The 26,903-nt window shown below is 41.9% G+C and overlaps 1 protein-coding gene across 4 annotated transcripts in view; it reads left to right on the forward strand.

The window, feature by feature from the left end:
- Positions 1-3,831: 3,831 nt before the first annotated feature.
- The window catches only part of LOC109874418 (latent-transforming growth factor beta-binding protein 3-like), a 53,435-nt gene continuing 30,363 nt past the window's right edge, over positions 3,832-26,903 (forward strand). For all 4 annotated transcript variants that reach the window (XM_020466309.2, XM_020466305.2, XM_020466307.2 and 1 more), the window contains exon 1: positions 3,832-4,489. In XM_020466309.2, the coding sequence (XP_020321898.2) occupies positions 4,249-4,489 (241 nt within the window). In that variant the 5' untranslated portion in view covers positions 3,832-4,248. The remainder of the gene's footprint in view (positions 4,490-26,903) is intronic.

Below are 26,903 nucleotides of genomic sequence, written 5' to 3' on the forward strand. Positions count from 1 at the left end.
GAGTGCAGGCATATTAAATGTAAGATGTTCTTGGTTGAGGCGGAGTTGAAAACAGTGTCCTCTGTGGTCAGACTGGTGTTGTGGCTGGCGGCCCTGTGCTTTTGATTCACACTCAATTTCTAGCCATGCAACCAGAGTAGTGAGCCTGCTTCCTTCCGTGACGGATATGGCCCTGCGGACACCCTCACCCAAAGACCACTCACAAACAATGACACACACAACCACCCTGGATTAATTATAATGACAGCCTTGTGTAAATGCGCACAGAAAAACAGACACCCATTCCCAATTCTTTCCACAGGGCCCTCGTCATAAATGTTGATGACATGCTAGTAGACTAAGTCACAGGATATGACTGGAGAAGCACCATATTTAACAATCAGGCTCATGGAAAACCAGTAGCATACGAAGGTTAGATAAATAGGACAACCCTGCCAACCACAGCCAAACACTTCCATCCCTTGTCAAACTTGCACACAGCAGTCTCCTTGTTTGCCCAGTCCCACTGAAATGTGAGGGCTGATCTCTGTGATGTCTAGGCCCACAGCCTCCACCCTTCCCTGGCCCTGTGGTCTCACCGTCTGTCCCACTGGTACCACTGACCCAGTCTGGTGGAGTTCTGGCTTTCACAGTTATCCCACGTGACAATTGTCTTGATATGGAAGATGAATATGTGTTACTACTTGGTTTGTAAGTAATAACAATTGAGTTTACAAAGGGGGGCAATTTCACACAATTTCGCAACAGAAGTAACTGGAATCCCTTTGTCCCCTCTGCGACTATAGAAATTAGGAAGTGATGTAGCCCCCTCCCCCTTTTATATTGCTGTGACTCCCTGACATTCCTGTCATGTGGATGAGTGGCAGTCAGTGATCAGACCTTTGATAGCTCTGTGTGCAGGTGGTGGTGCCCCGAGTGTGTATTTCCAACTCTCCATTTCTCATCCGTTTAGTCTTGAGGACCGCTCTCCTGTTCTAATGTTAAAAGCTGGACTGGGCTCTTGACTCAGTTGTGTGTTTTGTTGGGGTGTGAGTGAAGGTGCTTGAGTAGGTGTTGTTATGTGTTACAGCTCCACTGGGTTCTATTTTTGTGCTCTCCTGTGAGTTAAAAAAAATAATGATTGTGAGTTTGCATGTGAATGTTTTGTGCAAGTGTGTCTTGGCAAGGCATGTCGCTGTGAGGGGGAGAAGTGGAGGCAGAGAAATGTGAGAGCAGCCTGTGAACTCTCTCCAGGCCCAATGCAGTCATTTCCTTAGCGACTGAAAGCAAACATTCTTACTTTTTGGAGAGGAAGTGACTCAACCCCTCTCCCCAACTCTTACTTTCTCCTCCTGGCCAATCACATGACCCAACCGGATGATATTCCTGACCCCAACTGTACATTATTAACTGATTGTGAAGGTCAACCTATCATCATGGTGTGTGGTCTGTAAAAGGCACTGAATGGTCAATCCGAGGTCTGCATTGGCCGTGCAGCATTTACAGTGATATGGCTTCTGGAGAAGTCAGGGCATTCATATTTCTTGTGCTTCGAGAGCAGTGCAGAGCTGTTGTGAAGGAAGTTGTCAAGGAAGTGAGTTTGTGTTTATATAGGACCTCTCGCCCTCACCTACCGTCAACCAATCATGTAAATGTGGATACTGTGAAGTATGAAGTAACAACAGAGCAAACATACGGAGCCCAAATTTTGTGACAATGGGTCAACCTATCATCATGGTGTGTGGTCTGTAAAAGGCCCTGAATTGTCAATCCGAGGTCTGCATTGGCCGTGCAGCATTTACAGTGATATGGCTTCTGGAGAAGTCACACAAACTCACTTCCTTGACAACTTCCTTCACAACAGATTGTCTCTTAGCCTACTCCCCTTTCCGTATGTGGCATTGCTCTGTTGTTACTTCATACTTCACAGTATCCAATTGTTTAGTAGCTACTATCTTGTCTCATCGTACGGCTCAGGAGAGACGAAAGTTGAAAGTCATGCGTCCTCCGATACACAACCCAACCAAGCTTCTTAACACAGCGCGTATCCAACCCGGAAGCCAGCCACACCAATGTGTTAGCGCGCACTGCGCCCAGCCCGCCACAGAAGTCGCGGCCAAGCCCCCCCTAACCCGGACGACACTAGGCCAATTGTGCGTCGCCCCACAGACCTCCCGGTCGTGGCCGGTTACGACAGGGCGCGAACCCAGAGTCTCTGGTGGCACAGCTGGCGCTGCTGTACCGCGCCCTTAACCACTGCGCCACTCGGGAGGCCCTCTTTCATACTTTCTTTATATTTAATTTCACTACTAAATAAAAATCCAGTATACTTTGATCTGATAGCAAGATTTGGCACTGTTACTGTCTCATCCAGTCGTTGTGCTGTCTCACATACACTACCATTCAAAAGTTTGAGGTCACTTAGAAATTTCCTTGTTTTTGAAAGAAAAGCATATTTTTTGTCCATTAAAATAACATCGAATTGATCAGAAATACAGTGTAGACATTGTTCATGTTGTAAACGACTATTGTAGCTGGAAACGGCAGATTTGTAATGGAATAACTACATAGGCGTACATAGGCCCATTATCAGCAACCATCACTCCTGTGTTCCAATGGCACGTTGTGTTAGCTAATCCAAGTGTTCCAATGGCACGTTGTGTTAGCTAATCCAAAAGGCTAATTGATCATTAGAAAACCCTTTTGCAATTATGTTAGCACAGCTGAAAACTGTTGTTCTTATTAAAGAAGCAATAAAACTGGCCTTCTTTAGACACTTAGAGTATCTGGAGCATCAGCATTTGTGGGTTCTGTTACAGGCTCAAAATGGCCAGAAACAATTAACTTTCTTCTGAAACTAGTCAGTATATTATTGTTCTGAGAAATTAAGGCTATTCCATGTTCGAAATTGCCAAGAAACTGAAGATCTCATACAACGATGTGTACTACTACCTTCACAGAACAGCCGAAATTGGCTCTGGCCAGAATAGAAAGAGGAGTGGGAGGCACCAGGCCACAACAGAGCAAGGGGACAAGTACATTAGAGTGTCTAGTTTTATGAACAGACACCACACAAGTCTTCGACTGGCAGCTTCATTAAATAGTCCCCCCAATACATCAGTCTCAACGTCAACAGTGAAGAGGCAACTCCGGGATGCTGACCTTCTAGGCAGAGTTCCTCTGTCCAGTGTCTGTGTTCTTTTGCCCATCTTAATCTTTTCTTTTTATTGGCCAGTCTGAGATATGGCTTTTTTTTGCAACTCTGCCTAGAAGGCCAGCATCCTCTTCACTGTTGATGTTGAGACTGGTGTTTTGCGGTTTTCAGCTACAATAGTAATTTACCACATTAGCAATGTCTACACTGTATTTCTGATCAATTTGATGTTATTTTATTAGACAAAAAAATGTGATTTTCTTTCAAAAACAAAGACATTTCTAAGTGACTCCAAACTTTGGAAAGGTAGTGTATGTACAAATTTTGGTAATCCATTTTTCATTTGTCCAGATATGAGATAGGCCTGAATTATGAGGGCTAATTATTCATGTTTTTGGGGGGAAACTATTTTCTCAACAGGTACCTCTTTTCCTCCCACAACTGTAACTGTAAACTAGATTTTTGTGAATGAGGAGCTGCTACGCACTGTTGGCAGTTCAGACTTTTTTGATAAGGAGTTTTCCAGAGCGACTCGTACAGTTGTGCGGTTATCTTTCGCTGGATGGGAGGATAGGGGGCGTTAGCGAAATGACCAACATGCCTGGCCTGCTGCCAGCCCTCTCTGGAGTTGATTGGCTCCCTCTCCCTCTCTCCTCCCCTTCTTTCCCAAACCCAGATACGCACACGCCAACCATCCAAGCAACATCAGGGAGAAAAGAGAGCGAGAAAGCGGGTAGGAAAAGGGGAAAGTTATCTCGGTAACTTTTGGGTTGTTAACGGCGTCCTGTATTTTAGCAACAAAAAAGGCATATATTTTACTGTTCTGAATGAATAATTGTTATATGCAGGGTGACTGAAATGAGCTGTTTTGAAAGGAAAGGAAGGAAGAAGTACACCACTGGAGTTTTCTCCATACTTTTGTCGTTGTATGAGGCACCTTTATAATCAACATTTTGGATTATCTACGGAAGTTAGTCGGCTGTTTTCAGGGTTCGATTGAAAGGAATACCGACTCCATTGGTGGTTTGTTCCGGGCTAAACAGTCTTTAGGAGCATTGCATTTTGCCACCGTGAATGCCCTCATCTCTTCGTGCACGGCAGTGAAGGATGCCAGGATGCCTTCTCTGATCATTTCCCATCTGCTCGTCATCTGGCTGGGTGTCCAGAGGCTGGCCTGGTGCGCAGAGCGCACATCCACCCGGGAGCGCTTCAAAGTGGTCATCGCCCCTCTCATCTGCAAGAGAATTTGTTTGAAAGGCCAGTGCCAGGACACCTGTGAGCAGGGCAACAATACCACACTGATAGGCGAGAACGGACAGTCAGCGGATACTCTCACAGGTCCTGGATTCAGAGTGGGTGAGTGGTTAGTTTGATGCCCATTTTGGCGACATATTTCTGAACAATATCAGTCCTACTAGGGAAGAAATTGCACATAGGCCCCTAGGCCTAAATCATCAAAATCAAAAGAAACAATTACATCTCAGTGGAAACTTTATTACCTTGCATTTCTCAGGCATGGCTCATTGGCATATTTCAGCTTTGCCCCTCCTCTAACCACATCTCCACATTGTCTGGCTGGCATGTGTTAAGTTTATCTGCACAGTATCAGATAAACTGTGGTAAGGCATGGAGCCTTATACTAGTTTACACTCTTGAGGCTACACTGGAGTTGACTTTCCACTCCCACTGCCCTGTAAAGGAGGTGGCCGGTAACAGGTCAGTCACTCACAACACACTCACAATCAGGGGCGTAGGAGCTACTCTGACATTGGTGGGGACACATTTTGCTTCTGGGTTCCAGGGGCATGCCCCCTGATTTAATAAATAAATAAATAAAAACAGGTTTTAAATGCTAATTTATAGTGACTTTTGAGAAGATTATACAGACAAATCTTATTAACTTACAAATAGGCACATATACAAGTCTAAGAGGGACCTTGCATAGGGGCACTTACTCTGGTACAGTCCAATTAGTCTTGGGGCCATGGCCATTCATACCGCACTGAATATCAGTGTGACTGTTAATGGGGACATATTCAATTCAACAAACATTGTGTACTCTTTTTCTGCTACTGTATGATTTTCCTAGTATGTCAGGTTGTTACTACTGCTGCTCTACATACTGTATGGTTTGAACCTTAACATAATATTTTAAATGCATAATACAGTTATTAAACTGTAATAATAACCAGCAACATACACAGTTGACTGTTAATGTTATTTTTAAAGGTACAAATGAAATGTCAAACTGAAATGAATCAATATCTCCACTCAATTATCAAAAATAAAATATCATGGTTGCCTCTCTCCTGCATAAAGTTAAAGGGATACTTTGGGATTTTGGCAATGAGACCATTTATCTACTTCCCCAGAGTCAGATGAACCCGTGGATACCATTTTTATGTCTCCACATGCCAGTGGAGGCTCATCAGGGGAGGAAGTGGAGGGCCATCTGCCTCAGTGAATTTCATAAAAAATGTAAATAGTTTAAACATTAAAAAAGTTATCATTTTTAGATAAAACTATACTAAATATATCCACGTCACCAAATAATTTATTAAAACACTGTTTTACAACAAAGGTCTCAACAGCACTCTCTGGGGTAGCAACATGATTTAGCCATAAGACAGCTAGTTTCTGTCCTTCTCTGGGTACATTGACTTCAATACAAAACTTAGGAGGCTCATGGTTCTCAATAGTGGAACAGTTTTGAGCAAATTAATTTCTTGAAAAATAAAGGAAAAGCAAGAAAGAGTGAGCCATCTATATTTCGTTGTATTTTTTTCACTTTCACATACTTAGCTAGCAAATGCAGCTAGCTAGTTTAGCCTACTCAAACACACAGCTCAAACAGAGAGGGATGCTATGTTTGCTAGCTGGCTATAGCTATCCAACACTGGAAGTCTTCCAAGTCAAGGTAAGCTTGGGGTTTTATTAGTTTATTGCTACCGAGCCCACCGTTGTAACTGCTAAAGTGTTTGCTGTACTCTGTACTGCATGACTTTAGCGGGTTTACTAATGCATTAGTTCTAGTAGCTATGTTGACTATGATGTTAGCTAATATGGTGACACAACAATGTAGGCTGTGTGTAGCAGTTAGCGATTATGGTATGAAGGTTTGGCTTGGAATGTTTTTTTTGCCTGGTCTCGGACAGCTGTTGTGTTGTGCAATGAAGTCCACAAGCGAAGGGAAAAGGTGAGAGGAGGAGAGCGCATAGATGTTAGAAGGAATTATACAATGAGCAAAGTGATCATGCGGTTCGTATGTGGCTGTTATGAAATTGAACTGTGTTTGCGGCCAGGTGATCAGTGATTCATTACGGCGATTCTGTTGAAAAACATTTCTTAAATGAATGCAAACGAAACAGGAATAAACATACCTGAATTTGTCCAATAGAATAGCATTTCTATCCCCAAAGTAATACACATTGTCACTAACCTTGCTATTACAGTGTGGTTAACCAAAGCCAGAGTCTGCATAGCTAGGTAAATACCCATCTTTCTGATGTGTTTAGGGAAATATTAAGTACAACACTCTTGCAACTCTTGCAACTGTTTGGAGTGGACTAATGATTGCACCCTTGATCAGCTAGATGCAGGCAAGAGTGTGCAAGGCGGTATTGAATGTGTCACTTTCTGTGACCGTGTTTACTATTTTTCTCTCGATCTGTGAACCTACGTTGTAAACTTTCATTCACAGGCTAGGTTGTAGCAACCTCATGGTGGGTATAGGGAAAATTTGAGTATCATGTAGTAGCCTAAACCTAGTGATGTTACATAGAGCTGGGTGAATGGAATATGAATGACAGTCATCCAATATGCTGTAATAGAAATAAGGCCATGCTCATAAAAAAAATCACCCTGCCTCATTTTAAAGGGCAGTTTGAAGGAAGTTTCTAACTAGTGTCCTTTGAGTGGTGGACCATTCTTGATACACACAGGAAACTGTTGACCGTGTGAAACCCAGCAACGTTGCAGTTCTTGACACAAACTTGTTCGCCTGGCGCCTACTACCATACCCTGTTCAAAGGCACTTACAATTTTTGTCTTGTCCATTCACCCTCTGAATGGTACACATACACAATTAATGTCTCAATTGTCTCAAGGCTTAACAAGTATTCTTTAACCTGTCTCCTGTCCTTTACCAACACTGTTTGAAGTTGATTTAACCTTTTACGACTAGGGGGCAGTATTTTAATTTTTGGATAAAAAACGTTCCCGTTTTAAACAAGATATTTTGTCACGAAAAGATGCTCGACTATGCATATAATTGACAGCTTTGTATAGAAAACACTCTGACGTTTCCAAAACTGCAAAGATATTGTCTGTGAGTGCAACAGAACTGATGTTACAGGCGAAACCCAGATAAAAATCCAATCAGGAAGTGCCGCATTTTTTGAAACCGCCTCATGTGACATCAATAAGGGACCATAGCTTTTACCTGGATTCACCTGGTCAGTCTATGTCATGGAAAGAGCATTATGTTTTGTATACACAGTGTATATGATCATTCAGATTGGTTCACAGTATTTATTTTATCTTTATTTAACCAGGCAAGTCAGTTAAGAACACATTCTTATTTTCAATGACGGCCTGGGAACTGCCTGTTCAGGGGCAGAACGACAGATTTGTACCTTGTCAGCTTGGGGGTTTGAACTCACAACCTTCCGGTTACTAGTCCAACACTCTAACCACTAGGCTACCCTGCCGCCCCAGTATGACAGATCATCAGTCTATGAACATTATGGCCTTGGAGTGGCACTTCTAACTATCTTACCTGTTGGTTTGAGAGAGCACTGTTATTATTTGCCCAGCTTTTCATTAGTCGTGATTAGGGGGTATCCCTTTCTGTGATGAGGGTTGTCCCTTTCTGTGTTGATCCGTGTGGGGCCCAAGGTTATTTTAGGTTGACTTACACCCCAACCCCACAATTAAGGTAAACTACGAATGCGAACAGGAGCCCAAAATAAACTGGAGTGGTAAAACTAAACGAAGACACTGATTCAGTCACTATGAAAGCTACATTTATGCAAATACAGCAGAGGTCATCCTTGAAGTGTTGGCTGTGGGGCATCGTGGTCAAGAGGGTCAGAGCAATATTCACATTCACTTATGCCCACACATTTCCTATACATTTACACAATGTTTTTATTTAAGAAAAATACAACTAATGACTGTAATTTCAGTTGACCCTGTCATTGTGTTTTCAAACAGATTTTGTTTTGGAAATATTGTAGTGAAATGTGAAGTTGCTAAGCTTTTTCACCCACCAGCCCTTCATTACAGAACTACAGCATATTTGTAAATGACAAAAAGGGGTTTTGTCATAATAAGCTATATTTTTCTGCACTGTAAATGAATTGTTCAAAACAACATCAGAATGGCCCTGTATTTATTCTATAGTTGTAATTACAGTACAATACTGGATTATTCATTCAGTGTCATCTGAATATTTGGTCCAGAGAATCAAACTAGTGTTCAATCGGGCCTGTGTCTAGTATTGTACAGGTACTGTAAGCTGCATTTATCCAGGCTTGTGTCCAGTTGTGTGGGTTTGTCTGGCTGGGGCTACAGAGTGCAACCTAAGGCAGCGTAACTTTTGGCAGACCAAAGGTGTGTGTGTACTGTGCACTCAATGGACATGCAGAATTTTCTCTTTAGCATGTTGCAATGGTCGCTGGTCAATGACAACAACAACGCTTTTCCATATGTGAGTGGTTGTGACTTCAGCACCACAGCGAAACTGAGGCCTAGACTGAGCAAACCTGTAAGAACCTTGCCGTGATGCAGTTTGCTTCCAAATGCAGTCATTTTCTGCCTAATGATTCAAGATTGCCTTTCTTAAAAGAACAATGTTGTTAAAGCTGTTGTAGAACATGATGAAAAAAAGGATGCATAAGGCTTTGTGAGTTTCAGGTAAGTCTGTTAAGCCTCAGTCTACCGGGCTGGTTTTGTGTAGCTATTACTATATTTTACAGTAATTACATTTCCATCCTAGGTTCTGAGAGTTCATTTCAAGTAAATGTCCAGTGAAAATCTCACTTTTAAAATGTCATATTCTGTTAACTTACCCATACGCAAATAAGGTTGTTGACTTGTCCTATACTCATATTTGTGTCCAAAGCATAAATTGGAGAGGGGAAAAAACACTTCAAAAATCCCACCTCAAACTTGCATCTCCAACAGACTTGCTTGCTATTTCCTCATAATCATGGCTGAACTGGCCAATCAGTGGTCTATTCGCATGAATATTTTCAATGACTGGTATACGCCCAAACCATTCTATTGTTGGGGTACGCCCACACCATTCTGTTGTTGGGGTACGCCCACACCATTCTGTTGTTGGGGTACGCCCACACCATTCTGTTGTTGGGGTACGCCCACACCATTCTGTTGTTGGGGTACGCCCACACCATTCTGTTGTTGGGGTACGCCCACACCATTCTGTTGTTGGGGTACGCCCACACCATTCTGTTGTTGGGGTACGCCCACACCATTCTGTTGTTGGGGTACGCCCACACCATTCTGTTGTTGGGGTACGCCCACACCATTCTGTTGTTGGGGTACACCACACCATTCTGTTGTTGGGGTACACCACACCATTCCAACACAGAAAAGCTGCTTTTTAACATACTAAAATGGACATTGCAGTCAAAAACGTGATTTTTCTGTTTTTGTTCTATTTCGACACTATGAGAATGAAATAATACTCTGAAATTGTGCTAATGATCATAATGCCCTTTTTGTGTGAGAAGTGTTTGAAAAGAATTCCTGGCATTTCAGCCTATTTCAGTGGGATGGAGTTTTTGGCCCAGATAATAACATCACAATCTGATCTACTTTGAAGGGGTAAGCGGGGTAGACTCGAGTCTAGATGATTCTATCCGCCAATCAGGGCTGTGTATGTAAATATATACACTTTTTTTTTTATCAACACGCCCACTCGATCAGACTGAGCATTTCAATGGCAAAAGGCGAAATAAATGCTAAAATATATATTTGAAGTTATTTTCATGAAATAAACACACACAGTGATTTATTAGACATAGAGGGATGATTTAAAAAGACAATTTAAAAGATGGCATGGGGCTTTAATAAAAAAAGATGGAAGGAAAACTATTTCATTTATATTGTAATTAATTATAGGTAACATTTCATAGAAATATGGAAACACTGTATACTTACTTAAAAGATTTGTAATAGATTCTGACATGGTTAATAATGCCCAAAAAAACTGGTAAATGAGAATTGACACAAATCAGTCAACCTCTACTCTAACAGTGAAATGATATGTGACCCTTTTCCATGCTCATTCTGTGCTCATTCTCTTCACATTTCTCTTATGCTACTGTCAGAAGTGTATGGCACAGGTCTCCTAATATATCATGTTAAGGAATCCCAGGGGTGTGGGGAGTCCAGCAGGGTCAGAGAAGGATTAGTTACTGCTTACTCAAAATGAATAACGTAAGCTGATTACTTTTGGATTACTTTAACTTGCAACCTAAACCAGTCATTGTCATGAATTTGAAGCTCGACAACTATGCAATTGTTGTTATTATGTTAATATAAAATAGGGTTCCAGAATTTTCCGTTTTTTTCGTTCAATAGAGATGCATTTGTCTAAATATCACATATCACATAATTCATTTGGGGCTAATTCACCACCTGAGTAAGTGGTTAATTAGATCGCTAACTCTTAAGTATAGCCTACTATTACTGATAGTTGATATCTAACAGTACATTTAACGTATAGGCCTATGCACCCACCTTGAATGGCCGACGTGAGTGTCCTTTGTTCAATAATAAACACAATTCAGACCAGAAAACTGGGACCCATTTATCTTCAACAGTAACAACACTGGTTGCTTTCAATACAGTGTTTTACCGCAATTACATGTGGAATTATTGTGCAATCAAAAAGCATTTTTACAAAGGAGAGCGAGAGCGTGAAACTGCACTGCTTCAAAGCAGAAAGCAGGAACTCTGTAGTCCAGAACAGGGTTTCACAAACTCAGAATGGCAGTATTGCCAGAGAATAGGTAATGAAGTAGCTAAATAAACAATAAACATAGTTATATTTTTCTGCATTTTTTTCTTGTCATACTCAAATATAACATACTGTATCAGAGATGAATCCCATAATAATATCAGATATGGCATGTGCTGTGTATGTTGACATACTTTTACACGTTTCATTTCCAGCAGGTTCTATAGATTAAAAGAGTCAGTCAGCGGTTGATCTTTGAATCAGGCTCGTATTGTTCTGTGTTATGTCTCCTCCACACAGTCATAGAGGTTGAGCTGGGTTGTGCAGGTCAGAGTGAAGCAGCACTGTATGACCAAAGAGGCTGAGAATGGGAATCCAGTGAGGTTACTGACAGATACTCCTCCCACTGCCCCCTCCCACCCTCCCTGCAATATTTACCTACAGTAGCTCTGAATCTGGGTTTTCCTGCTCACAGCTCTGTTTGGGCGAGGGACGCTGGACGCTGCCTTTCTTCTCCTGCTACCACACAGGCATTCCATCCATCAATCTCAGTTGCCTGGTAGCTGTTGCTCCCCATCTCAACTAGACCTGTTTCTGCTCTCCCCACCCAATCGTTCTCCCTCTGTCCTTAACCAGACCTGCTGTGCTCAGCCCAGTCACTCTCCCTCTGTATCCTTAACCAGACCTGCTGTGCTCAGCCCAGTCACTCTCCCTCTGTATCCTTAACCAGACCTGCCCAGCTCAGCCCAGTCACTCTCCCTCTGTATCCTTAACCAGACCTGCTGTGCTCAGCCCAGTCACTCTCCCTCTGTGTCCTTAACCAGACATGCTGTGATCAGCCCAGTCACTCTCCCTCTGTGTCCTTAACCAGACCTGCTGTGCTCAGCCCAGTCACTCTCCCTCTGTGTCCTTAACCAGACCTGCCCAGCTCAGCCCAGTCACTCTCCCTCTGTGTCCTTAACCAGACCTGCTGTGCTCAGCCCAGTCACTCTCCCTCTGTATCCTTAACTAGACCTGCTGTGCTCAGCCCAGTCACTCTGTAACCATCTGTATCCTAAACCAGACTTCCTGCTTCATTCAGCCCAGTCACTCTTTAACCATCTGTATCCTAAACCAGACTTCCTGCTTCATTCAGCCCAGTCACTCTGTAACCATCTGTATCCTAAACCAGACTTCCTGCTTCATTCAGCCCAGTCACTCTGTAACTATCTGTATCCTAAACCAGACTTCCTGCTTCATTCAGCCCAGTCACTCTTTAACCATCTGTATCCTAAACCAGACTTCCTGCTTCATTCAGCCCAGTCCACAGGAGGTTGGTGGCACCTTAATGGAGAAGGAAGGACTGGTGGTAATGTCTGTAGCGGAATAGGTGGAATGATTTCCAGGTGTTTGATGCCATTCCATTTACCCTGTTCCGGCCGTTATTATGAGCCGTCCTCCCCTCAGCAGCCTCCTGTGGCCCAGTCACTCTGGCTCTGTTTCTTTGTAGATCTATCCATATCGTAAACTCAGGTTTTCTCCAGAACTTTGATATGCTGGGTAGTGCTGGACCTAAACAATATTCCCGTCCTTACTATTAAGGCTGAGCTGACCTCTGTCTCTACAGAATGTCCTATATCAGTCCTGTATTGCGTGCCTAAAGGTTCATCTCTCTCCATCCGTGACACAGGTTGGAGGTCATGTGAGGATGTGAAATGGCCAATGTGGTCATGCACAAAATATGACTTTAATGGGTCATTCAATACCAATCATGTATTTCATTCTGAATGCTCAGCTTCTGTCCCACATTTTATTGCAGTGATTTATTTAGGTTTTCCCTCTGTATGGGTCAGAGGTAAAGGTCAGAGATCCATGGGAGAAAGAAAGGTCAAAGGGAAATCAGCAGAACAAGCAGAACTGGACCAGCCCAAGGCTAGCTGTCAGTGTTTAGAGACACACTTTTTTCCCCCTCTGAGAGCCCTCTACTCTTCCCCACACTCACTCACTTCCTCCTCTGATGCCAAGTTATGGGTGCTGTGGTAAACATGGGAAACCCAGAAACCTGCACCACTCCACAGTGTGCCACGGGCCTGGCTGTGCACTGAGATGGGGCTCAGCATGGCTTCACTCACACACTCTGTCAGTCTCTCCCTGGGGCATAGAGAGGGGGATTCATTCAGCCATTTTAGAACTGTGTGTGTGATGACTGCCTGATGACTGCTTGATGAGTGCTTGAGGACTGCCTGTCATCTGAATCATTGCTCCTCATGAGCCTCGCCCCTCTGTGAACTCTACATTAAGGGTGTGTGTGTGTTTTTGGTGCCATGTCACAGCCTCCCCTCAAAGTTGTGTTTTAGTGTTTATGGGTTGCCTCTCTCTCTTATTTAGGCTACTCTCATATGGAGGGAAAATATCTCAGGTTATTTGAGGTCAGGAGCGATGTCGATCTACAGTCCAATCCCAGTGTTTGTTGATATCTGTTCAGCCTTTACTGCGCCAGGGTAACCCTCCAGGTCACATGGTTATTTGGTGATCTTAACAGGGATTTCTCATAGAATTCGATTCCTCCTCTCAGGGCTATTCCCATTCTGTCACTGGCTCTATTCAAGTCAACACTTTGGCGCAGGTTGAGAAAAAAGTGGCAAATTGTTTTTGGCAGCTGAAGCTCCAAAAAAAACACAAATTAAAGGTAATTTCTTAAGTGATGAGGGAACACAGTGTGTGTGTCATGGAGGAGGCTATCTCGCATTTGAGGAAAATATAGGAGCTAGCTCAAAACAACATCCCCATCTTTATCCCGCTTTCCTCCCATTTGCTTAGTGAGGGGCAGAAAAGGAGCAGTTATTTAACGCTGGCCAACCAATGGAATGTGAGACTGTGTGACTGCACCCTGCCAAACCTCTAAAGCTGCACAGCCATTAGCCAGGGTAAATACAGAATAACAGTGCTGCTGCCAGGCCAGGCCGGGGGGAGAGGGCCCTAAGACACCCCAGCCACTACAGCTCCCCTGAGGGGTGTGCCACCACACTGCAGCCGGGCCTGGGCAGATATCTGAAGTCAGCTCTGCTGGGTACACTGTCAGCGCTCCTCTCTCTACCTGCCTGGTCTGCTATTATACTGTAGGCCCAATGACAGTGGGATTAGACCAGCGATTATATGACAACATTCACACTGTTGCCAACATATTATCTCTCTCTCTCTCTCTCTTTCTTTCTCTCACACACACACATACACACACACCGCTGGGCCATGTAAACAATCTCACATACCTCCATGACATGTTATGTCCATTGAGAAATCAGGGATTGGAATGATGGGTTGGGCAATTACACAGTGCAGTATAATGGTCTCACACCAGATTTATTGTAATTTTAGAAATGATATAGAATCAAAATAAGTGTTGTAGATAATTCTGCTTTAAAATAGGGGGTGGGTGGGTTTAATGAAAGTGGACTAAGTAGTCAAATGGTTAACAGTGGCGGGTTGTGCTGTTTAAGATGAGGAAAGACAACAAAAAAAAAAATGAGCGTGGCCTTATTTCTATTACAGCATATTGGATGACTGTGATTCATATTCCATTCACCCAGCTCAATGTAACATCAAATAGGTTTAGGCTGCTACATAATACTCAAATTTGACATATACCGATCATGAGGTTGCTACAACCTAGCCTATGAATGAAAGTTTACAACGTATGTGCACGTAGGTGTTTTCCAACAGAATCATCGGAATGAACACACCCCTGATCAAACGCAAACAAATCCCTTTCATAGCCACATACAAACAGCATGTTGCATTACTTCTCGCATCTACGCACTCTCCTCCTCTCATCTTTTCCTTTCGCTTGTGGACTTGCACAACATATCAGCTGTCTGCAAAAAAATCTTTCCAAGCCAAACCTTCATATCATAACCACTACACACAGCCTACATTTTAGTCACAGCATTAGCTAAAGTAACGTCATAGTCAACATAGCCAATAGAACTAAGAGGTGAGTAAACCCGCTATAATCATGCAGTACAGTGTACAGTCAATAAGCTGTTTAGCACTTACAACGGCAGGCCCCTGTGGCAATAAATTTGTAAAAACCAAATCTTACCTTGACTTGGAAGAGTTCCAGTGTTGGATAGTTATAGCCAACTAGCTAACATAGCATCCCTCTGAGCCAGGTGTTTGAGTAGGCTAAACTAGCTATCTGCATTTGCTCCACCATTTTTGAAGAAATTAAGTGCTAGCTAGCTCTAGTTTATGCCTTCAGTACTATATTCATTCTCTGATCCTTTGATTGGTTGGACAACATGTCAGTTCATGCTGCAAGAGGTCTGAGAGGTTGGTGGATGTTCTCCCGGAAGTTGTCATAATTACTGTGTAAGTGTATGGAAAAGCGGGAGAACCGTAAGTGTCCTAGGTTTTGTATTGAAGTCCCAGAAGAAGACGGAAGCTAGCTGTCATCTGGCTATTTCATTGTGCTACCCCAGAGAATGCTGTTGAGGCTACTGTAGACCTTCATTGTGAAACAGTGTGTTTTAATCAATTATTTGGTGACGTGTGAATATATTTTCTGTAGTTTTTTCTAAAAAGTACTTAAAAAAAAAACTTTTTAAATGTTTCACTATTTTTATTTTTATGAAATTCACTGAGGAGGATGGTCCTCCTCTTCCCCCTCTGAGGAGCAGAAATAGCACTCCAAAATATATTGACAAAACAAAGGTTATTACCCAGTTTAGTTGATAAAAGTGTTTTCTACAAAGGGGTGTGGTCTTCTTTAGATTTTGGCTCAGTCATTTTTGCCAATCGTCTTTTAAAGACAGCAGTCATTTTAGTTACCCTTCAAATGTTCTACACATTGTGTGTAAGTGTTAAAAATAGGAAAATAACAAAGTACCCTGTTTAGGACAAATCTCCTCGCACCCCTCTGTCTCTGTTCAAATCAAATCAAATTGTATTTGTCACATGCGCCAAATACAACTTACAGTGAAATTCCTACTCACCCTTAACCAACAATGCCGTTTTAAGAAAAATACCAACAAAAAATAAATAAAAGTAACAAATAATTAAAGAGCAGCAGTAAAATAAAAATAGAGAGGCTATATACAGGGGGTACCAGTACAGAGCCAATTTGCGGGGGAACCAGTTAGTCGAGGTAATTGAGGTAATATGTACATGTAGGTAGAGTTATTAAAATGACTATGCATAGATAATAACAGAGTAGCAGCAGCGTAAATGGGGAGGGGGGGGGGGGGGTGCAAATAGTCTGGGTAGCCATTTGATTAGATATTCAAGAGTCTTATGGCTTGGGGGTAGAGCTGTTTTAGAAACCTCTTGGACCTAGACGTGGCGCTCCGGTACCGCTTGCCGCGCGGTAGCAGAGAGAACAGTCTATGACTAGGGTGGCTGAAGTCTTTGACAATTTTTAGGGCCTTCCTCTGGGCTGGAATGGTGGGTTCTTCTGCCCTCTGAATTGGGATTGAGGCTTAATATGGTGACACAAGAAACAGACCCATAAAGAACGACTGTACAAATAATGAAAAATACAAAAAGTATTCCTTGGGTAATCACGAAGAGTAAAAGTACATGGAATGGTTAGCAAAAATGTTTTTCATACAAAAACATATATGTCATAAGTAAATTGAAAATATGATTCTACATATTGGAAGAACAGTGATCTAGGCCAACATGAATTTACATAAGACAGAGTAGGTTCTCACAGCAGGTTTCCACAGCTCCCTGAAGCTCATTTGAGTACTAATTTGAATGTTTCTTAAAGATGCACTCTGAAACTTTTGTAAAATTTCAGCCAGCAGTGTTAAAAGTGGTGCTCACGAGCCAAAAGTGGCTCCTGTTTTTTGTGTACTATGTCATCAAATTGTGTACCAGGTCATCCATTTCGTATGATATGTTACGTCCTGCGAATATACAGTACAAGTCAAAAGTTTGGATACACCGACTCATTCCAGGATTTGTCTTTATTTTTTACTATTTTCTACATTGTAGAATAATAGTGAAGACATCAAAACTATGAAGTAACACATATGGAATCATGATGTAACCAAAAAAGTGTTAAACAAATTAAAATATATTTTATATTTGGGATTATTCAAAGTAACTACCCTTTGCCTTGATGACAGCTTTGCACACTCTTGGCATTCTCTTAACCAGCTTCATGAGGTAGTCACCTGGAATGCATTTCAGTTAACAGGTGTGCCTTGTTAAAAGTTCATTTGTGGAATTTTGTTCCTTCTTAATGCGTTTGAGCCAATCAGTTGTGTTGTGACAAGTTAGAGGTGATATACAGAAGATAGCCCTATTTGGAAAAAAGTCCATATTATGTCAAGAACAGCTCAAATAAGCAAAGAGAAATGACAGTATATCAATTCTTGTTGGTGTCCTTTAGAAAAAACCCTGGAATGAGTACGTGTGTCCAAACGTTTGACTGGTACTGTATATATATGTTACGGCTTTCTTCCGTCGAAGGAGAGTCGGACCAAAATGCAGCGTGGTTAAATCGAGACATCTTTAATGACGATAAATACGAAACATACAAAAACAACAACCGGAAATGTGAAAACCTATACAGCCTGTCTGGTGAACACTAACACAGAGACAGGAACAATCACCCACAAACACACAGTGAAGCCTACACACAATACCCCATAATGTCAAAGTGTAATTATGTCTTCAGAACATTTTACAAATGAATTAAAAATAAAAAGCTGAAAAGTCTTGAGTCAATAAGTATTCAACCCCTTTGTTATGGCAAGCCTAAATAAGTTCAGGAGTAAACATTTGCTTAACAAGTCACATAATAAGTTGCATGGACTCACTCTGTGTGCAATAATAGTGTTTAACATGATTTTTGAATGACTACCTCATCTCTGTATCCCACACATACAATTATCTGTAAGGTCCCTCAGCCGAGCAGTGAATTTCAAACACAGATTCAACCAAAAAGAACAAGTTTTCCAATGTCTAGCAAAAAGGGTGTTTATTTGTAGAATGTTTTAAAAGCATACATTGAATATCCCTTTGAGCGTGGTGAAGTGATTAATTACACTTTGGATGGTATATCAATAGACCCAGTTTCCACAAAGACACAGGCGTCCTTCCTAACTCGGTTGCCGGAGAGGAAGGAAACCTCTCAGGGGTTTCACCATGAGACCAAGGTGACTTTAAAACAGTTACAGAGTTTATTAGCTGTGATATGAAAAAACTGAGGATGGAACAACAACATTGTAGTTACTCCACAATATTAACCTAATTGACAGAGTGAAAAGAAGGAAGCCTGCACAGAATACAAATAGTCCTAAACATGCATCCTGTTTGCAACAAGGCACTAAAGTAATACTGCAAAAAAATGTGTCAAAGCAAATCACTTTTTGTCCTGAATGCAAAGTGTTATGTTTGGGCAAATCCAATACAACACATTAATGAGTACCACTCTCCATATTTTCAAGCATAGTGGTGGCTGCATTATGTTATGGGTATGCTTGTAATCAATAAGGACTGGGGAATTTTTCAGGATAAAAATAAACGGAACGGCGTTAAGCACAGGCAAAATCCTAGAGGAAAGTCTGGTTCAGTATGCTTTCCACCAGACACTTGGAGATGAATTCACCTCTCAGCAGGACAATGACCTAAAACTCATTTTGACAGAGCTTGAAGAATTTTGAAAAGAATAATGGGCAAATATTGTATAATCGAAGTGTGCAAAGCTCTTACCCAGAAAGACTTACAGATGTAATCACTGCCAAAGGTGATTCTACTATGTATTGATTCAGGGGTATGAATACTTATGTGAATGAGATACTGTTTTTCTGTATTTCATTTTCAAAACATTTGCAAACATTTCTAAAAACATGTTTTCACTTTGTCATTATGGGCTACTGTGTGGAGATGGGTGAGAGAAAAAAAGACGTAATCAATTTTGAAGTCAATACTTTCTGAAGGCAATGTATGTGTGTTTAGCGTTGAAGCAGGCACTGTTTGGAAAGCTTTGGGCTGCAGCTCTCCTTGCCAAGCAATCTGGGGCAGATGCGCAGGGTTGAGAGGATGCAGGAGTGCAGTATAGGTAGTAGAGGTCGACCGATTAATCGGAATGGCCGATTAATTAGGGCCGATTTCAAGTTTTCATAACAATCGGAAATCTGTATTTTTGGACACCGATTTGGCGTTTTTTCTACACCTTTACACCTTTCTTTAATCTTTATTTAACCAGGCAAGTCAGTTAAGAACAAATTCTTATTTTCAATGACGGCCTAGGAACAGTGGGTTAACTGCCTCATTCAGGGGCAGAACGACAGATTTTCACCTTGTCAGCTCGGGGGATTCAATCTTGCAACCTTACAGTTAACTAGTCCAATGCTCTAACCACCTGCCTCTCATTGCACTCCACGAGGAGACTGCCTGCTACGCGAATGCAGTAAGTCAAGGTAAGTTTCTAGCTAGCATTAAACGTATCTTATAAAAAACAATCAATCATAATCACTAGTTAACTACACATGGTTGATGATATTACTAGTTTATTTTGCGTGTCTTGCTTTTGCTTATAATCGATGTGGTGCGTATCTTTGCTCCAATGTGTACCTAACCATGAACATCAATGCCTTTCTTAAAATCAATACACAGAAGTATATATTTTTAAACCTGCATTTTAAGCTAAAAGAAATCCAGGTTAGCAAGCATTATTAACCAGGTGAAATTGTGTCACTTCTCTTGCATTCATTGCACGCAGAGTTAGTGTATGTGCAACAGTTTGCCAGAATTTTATGTAATTATGACATAACATTGAAGGTTGTGCAATGTAACAGGAATATTTATACTAATGCAGCTCTTCGTTGTGCATCAAGCATTGTACTGTTTATGACTTCAAGCCTATCAACTCCTGAGATTAGACTGGTGTAACCGATGTGAAATGGCTAGCTAGTTTGCAGGGTGCGTGCTAATAGCGTTTCAAATGTCATTCGCTCTGAGACTTGGAGTGGTTGTTCCCCTTGCTCAGCAAGGGCCGTGGATTTTGTGGAGCGATGGGTAACGCTGCTTCGAGGGTGGCTGTTGTCATTGTGTTCCTGGTTCGAGCCCAGGGAGGAGCGATGAGAGGGACGGAAGCTATACTGTTACACTGGCAATACTAAAGTGCCTATAAGAACATCCAATAGTCAAAGGTTAATGAAATACAAATGGTATAGAGAGAAATAGTCCTATAATTCCTATAATAACTACAACCTAAATCTTCTTACCTGGGAATATTGAAGACTCATGTTAAAGGAGCCACCAGCTTTCATATGTTCTCATGTTCTGAGCAAGGAACTTAAACGTTAACTTTCTTACATGGCACATATTGCAGTTTTACTTTCTTCTCCAACACTTTATTTTTGCATTATTTAAACCAAATTGAACATGTTTCATTATTTATTTGAGGTTAAATTGATTTTATTGATGTATTATATTAAGTTAAAATAAGTGTTAATTCAGTATTGTTGTAATTGTCATTATTACAAATACATTAACAAAATCGACCGATTAATCGGTATCGGACTTTTTTGGTCCTCCAATAATCGATATCGTTATCGGCGTTGAAAAAAATCATAATCGGTCGACCTCTAATAGGTAGGCCTATCTAGTTCCCAGTTAGTCAACAGAGTCCCTTACTCCCAGGCAGCCTGCTAGCCGGCAGGAGGAAGTGGAGGAGACTTTCTCAGGCCTGTGTTTTAAAAACCCAGTGATTATGTCATTTACTCTGGGCTATGGGCACAGCTACAGAAGTCCAGAGTCCACTCTGTGAATGTGGTATGTGGTCTCACAGCACCAGTTTAAAGCAGGCATATTTGGGGATGTGGCTTCTTGCTATTCTACTGACGGTAAAGACAAGAGCATCATAAGACCTTGTGCCTCCCATTATTGTAATCATGCCCTTTTAATAGTGATAGTAGTGGTAGTGGTGGAGATCGTTATTGTGGTGTAATGTTGTTTTTGTCGTTGTCCTTTTGATGGTATTTCTGCAGGGGGTGTGAAGAAATTAAAATGGAGTTATTTGATGTGGGTTGTGGTGGTTATTGGCCAATAATGCCAATAACCTCCAATAATCATACATTGATTGCTAGTGACCCATAATGTGTTATTCTCTTATCATTATATTATTATATATTATTATTATTATATTATTATCATCTATTTTATCTGTTACCACTAGTACAATATTTGTAATGCTGAGTTGTACTAACAATGAGAACTTTCCTGTGGTTACAGATAGAGGGTTTCACCTAATAATAGTATTTTCTGATGGTTTGGCAAATACTCTCTCCTCTTTAACACCATACATTTTTAGGCATATAATCATACTCTCATAATCACTGACTCAGGGATGGAGTTCTTTGATGGGGTGGTCGCCACAAAAAAGAATTGAACTCATCGTGAGGGGCAGCCGTGACTCGTGGGTCTGCGTACCCACATCCATACCCACACGTGCAGTCAATGCCTGCCCTAGCCTAAGTAAAATTGACCCAAAAAATGTTAAAAGTTCATTTCCTGAAATGTACACATTTTGCCATGGGGCATAGAGAAAATGTTCCAGTTTGGAATGAAGTTTGCTGCAATGCTCCACTTTTTGCCATGGGGGCGGAGAAAATATGTTGCAATTGTATAACTCATTTCATGCAATTCTACTCACGTTTTCATGGAACAGACAGAAAAAATTTAGTTTTACAGGACATTTCCTGCAATTTTACTCATTTTGCCATGGGGTGGAGCAAGATGTTTGCAGTTTTTAATATATCTGAGATTGACTAACCATGACTACTACAAGTTTAGATAACTGGCTAGACAAACTTGCCTAACTTAAACATGTTAGCTGACATGGGCTAATTAAGTGACTGTCAGTGAATGACATACTGTAATGAGAAAAATTCAAAATTTGGAAATTGAACCTTGTGTATTCTACTATTCTACCTCTCAACATTAAGTTGAGACCCCGACTGAGTTTAGTTTTTGGAAATTGATCCACGGGCCTACAAAAGGGGGGCTGCCAGTTGCCTATCCCTGCTTTAAAGAATGATAAATATGTGTTAAGCCATGAGAAGCTGGCCAGCCTTACTAACCCACTGACATATTTCAGATTGTCTTCTAAGAAACATAAGCTTTCAGATGTACACCGGGATTCATCCCTTTTGCAGCTCACTGTACGTAGACTAGCTGTTGAACTGGAGCGTTAAACTATCATTTGTTCATTTTGAGCTGGGAATATTTGAGACGGGAGAGAGGCTGTGGTTGGATGTGAGGCTGAAGTGGGAGGCGGTCAGGCTGCTGCGTCATCTCCAGACAGACAGAAGTGCATGGGTGGGAGGCCACACTCCGAGCCAAACCCCAAACACACAAACAGCGTACAGACAGGCAGGAGATCCCCTCTACTAAAGCTCATGCTGAGGTCTGGGGGAAGTACGAGTTTTTCTGGTTTTACATGCTCTGTATGAACTGTGATGCAGTGATGTGAGAGAGCTCTGAGCTTTCATCTCTTCAGCTAGGTTTCATTTGAATGGGCATTTAGTTGAACCTATTGTTGCTCCTGGGGCTATTTTCACTGAAAAGAAAAGTGAATGGTCCTTGCTCAATCTGGAGTGTAGAAACGTCCAAGTCTTGAGTTAGTAAAGTAATTGTTGAAATATTTTCCTCGGCTAAAACTCTTCCCCCCTATTGTCCTCAAACCTGGTTGATTGGAATGAAAACCTAGCAACCAGTAATTGGTCTGAAATAACATAATTAAACATTCCAAAATGTGTCAGTATTTCTGTGTATGTACAGTATGGTACATATCGGTCTACGTTAGTGCAACCTGGACTCAGGGGTAGACATAACATAGAAATGTAAATCCAGGACACTCCAATTGTGCTTCTACACCTGCATTGCTTGCTGTTTGGGGTTTTAGGCTGGGTTTCTGTACAGCACTTTGAGATATCAGCTGATGTACGAAGGGCTATATAAATACATTTGATTTGATTTGATTTGATTTGGTATATGTTACGTTTCGTATGGTATGTATTAATTTGTGGATGACCATCATCCATTTCATATGAAATGTTATGAATTACAATTTCTATGATATGTTAAGTATTGCAATTTGTACAATATGTTACAAATTGCAATTCGTTCTATATGTTGCGAATTACAATTTGTTGTGGCTAATGTTAGCTAGGTGACTAGGTGGCGGGTTAAGGATAAGATTTAAGGTTAGGTTTAAGGTTAGGATTAAGGTTAAGAGTTAGGTTGAAGGGTTAAGGTTAGGAGAAGGGTAAGCTAGCATGCTAAGTAGTTGCAAAGTAGCTAGTAAGTACACTGAACAAAAATATAAACGCACATGCAACAATTTCAAAGATTTTACTAAGTTACAGTTCAAAGAAGTAAATCAGCCTCCCAAGTGGCACAGAACTCTGAGGCACTGCATCGCCGTGCTTGAGGTGTCACTACAGACCCAGGTTCGATCCCAGGCTGTGTCACAACTGGCCATGACCAGGAGTCCCTTATGGCGGCGCACCATTGGCCCAGCTTCATCTGGGTTAGGGGAGTGTTTGGCCAGGGGTGGCTTTACTTGGCTCATCGCTCTCTAGCAACCTCTTGTGGCAGGCTGGGCGCCTGCAGGCTAACTTCAGTTGTCAGTTTAACGCTGTTTCCTCCAGGACATTGGTGAAGCTGGCTTCTGGGTTAAGCGAGCATGTGTTAAGAAGTGCAGTTTGGCGGGTAATTTTTCAGAGGAAAAATTACCCGCCAAGGCGAAGGTCGAGTCGACCTTCGCCTCTCCCGAGCCCGTTGGGGAGTTGCAGCGATGAGACAAGATCGCAATAGGATATCACGAAATTTGGGAGATATCAGTCAATTGGCCCTAATCTATGGATTTCACATCTGGGAAAACAGAAATACATATTTTGGTGACAGATACCCTAACAAAAGGTAGGGGGGTGGATCGGAAAGCCAGTCAGTATGTGGTGGGACCACCATTTGCCCCATGCAGCGCGACACATCTCCTTCACATTTTGTTGATCAGCCTGTGGAAGAGTGTTGTCCCACTCTTCTTCAATGACTGTGTGAAGTTGCTGGATATTGGCGGGAACTGGAACACACTGCCGTACACGTCGATCCAGAGCATCCCAGACAGCTCAGTGGGTGACATGTCTGATGTACGCAGGCTGTACACAGTTTACAGAAACTGTGTACAGATCCTTGTGACATGGTGCCGTGCATTATCATGCTGAAACGGTGATGGTGGAATATGAATGGCACGACAATGGGCCTCAGGATCTTGTCACGTTATCTCTGTGCATTCAAATTGCTATCGATAAAATGCAATTGTGTTTGTTGTCTGTAGCTTATGCCTGCCCATACCATAACCCCACCTCCACCATGGGGCACTCTGTTCACAACGTTGACATCAGCAAACCACTCACCCACACGACTCCATACAAGCTCTCTGTCATCTGCCCGGTACAGTTGAAACTGGGATTCATCCGTGAAAAGCACATTTCTCCAGCGTGCCAGTGGCCATCCAAGGTGAGCATTTGGCCACTGAAGTCGGTTGCGACGCCGAACTGCAGTCAGGTCAAGACCCTGGTGAGGATGGTGAGCACGGAGATGAGCTTCCCTGAGAAGCTTTCTGACAGTTTTTGCAGAAATGTTTCGGTTGTGTAAACCCACAGTTATATCAGCTGTCTGGGTGGCTCGTCTCAGACCATCCTGCAGGTAAAGAAGCCGGATGTGGAGGTCCTGGGCTGGCATGGTTACATGCCTGTGGTTGTGGAACCACATGTCTGTGGTTGTGGAACATTTTTGGGTTCTTTTATTTCAGGGCATGAAACATGGGACCAAGACTTGACATGTTGCATTTATATTTTTGTTCAGTATAGTTGCAAAGTTGCTAAAATGCTAAGGTTGTCCGTGATGACATTCAAACACCAACCTTTGGATTGCTAGATGTTTCGTTTTATTTGCCCAGCCATCCCCTCCGACCAACCACTGTACTTTAGTTTTTGCCATAAGTAACCTTCTGTCTTATGAAACCATACCAAACGTAACATGTCATACTAATTTGAGTGTCCCAGATTAACATTTACTATGTTACGTCTAGTATATGAAACCAGGCTGGTTAGTGTGCCAAATCTGTGGTAATGCATCAGTGGCACACTTTGTGTATGTGTGTGTGTGTGTGTGTGTACATTCGTATCTATGTGTGTATCGTTGTCTCAGCTTGCTCACACTACAGTTTAAGAATGACAGGTATGTATTTATGAAAAAGTCTCTCTGCATCTGGAGAAGCGATAACAGCAGATTCATTTGGATCCCTCTGATGGTTCTTCCATCGCACTTTTTCTATTTTACTTCTCTTTCTTTCTCTCTCTCTCTCTTTCACACACACTCTCCCTCCTTCTTCCCCTCTCTCCACTCTCCCTTTTCTTCCTTCTCTCTCTCTCTCTCTCTCTCTCTCTCTCTCTCTCTCTCTCTTTCACACACACTCTCCCTCCTTCTTCCCCTCTCTCCACTCTCCCTTTTCTTCCTTCTCTCTCTCTCTCTCTCTTTCTCTTCCTATCCCTCTTTCTTTCTCTCTCTCTCTCTTTCACACACACTCTCCCTCCTTCTTCCCCTCTCTCCACTCTCCCTTTTCTTCCTTCTCTCTCTCTCTTTCTCTTCCTATCCCTCTTTCTTTCTCTCCCTCTATTTCCTGCAGTTTCCTGCAGTTCCTCCCCTACACACTGTCTGTCTCAGTCTAAATCATGGCATTATGAGAAAGGAGCTCTCACTCCTCTGTCACATAAAACACTATGTCGAGAACAGCTTTGAAACACACAAAAAAGTCAGTTCTCCCTCCTCTCCCCCCGTCTTTTCTCTCTTTCGCATCCAGCAGATGCTGGATAGGAAAAAGATTTCCCCTTTAAATGCGGTTTGGAACATACCTGTGAGCCAATTTTGAGTATGAAATCTATTTCCAAAGACATGGCATTAAAATTGTATAATGTGAAAGTGACATGTGAGGATAATTTAATACACATCCCCTGAGGATTTGGGCCTCGTTATTAATGGGGGGGGGCCGAGAATTTATATCCATATTGGGTTATGGGTTTCATAGAAGTGCTTTATAATATATAGTGCTGTATAATATAGCCTAGATAGCACCACCCACTGGGCACAGACGTGAGTTCAACATATAGTTTTGTATTACAATTGGTTGAGTTGTAAACTAACGTGAATTCAATGTGAAATCAACAACAAATGTCACCATGTCATTGGATTTCGTTTTTTTTTTTTAAATGCCCTTACTTACGTTGATGACTTTTTGCAAATACAATCAGTTTTCCATGGAGATTCAGCGTCATCGAATAGACATTTTGTGTTAAAATTACGTGGAAACAACTTTGCCCATTTGTTGGCATGGTAATAGTTAAAGCTGGGTGGCTCTAGTGTTTCAGATGATCTACGCTAGGTCATTCTGACACTGTCTGCTACCCACTAAACAGAGTGGGACATTTTCACCTCTGCAGACATTCTGTGCCCAGTTGGGTTTCATAATTCAGGGATGCAGTGGAACACATGTTATCATGACTGGATCATAACAGTGTCACGACTTCCCCTGAAGTCGGTCCCTCTCCTTGTTCGGGTGGCGTTCGGCGGTCGACGTCACCAGCCTTCTAGCCATCGCCGATCCACTTTTCATTTTCCATTTGTTTTGTCTTTATTTTACACACCTGGTTTCAATTCCTCAATTACATGTTCATTATTTAACCCTCTGTTTAACCCATGTTTTTTGTGCGTGATTGTTTTATTTATGTT

This window comes from Oncorhynchus kisutch, linkage group LG29 (genome assembly GCF_002021735.2).
Source record: "Oncorhynchus kisutch isolate 150728-3 linkage group LG29, Okis_V2, whole genome shotgun sequence".
NCBI classification, from domain to species: domain Eukaryota; kingdom Metazoa; phylum Chordata; class Actinopteri; order Salmoniformes; family Salmonidae; genus Oncorhynchus; species Oncorhynchus kisutch.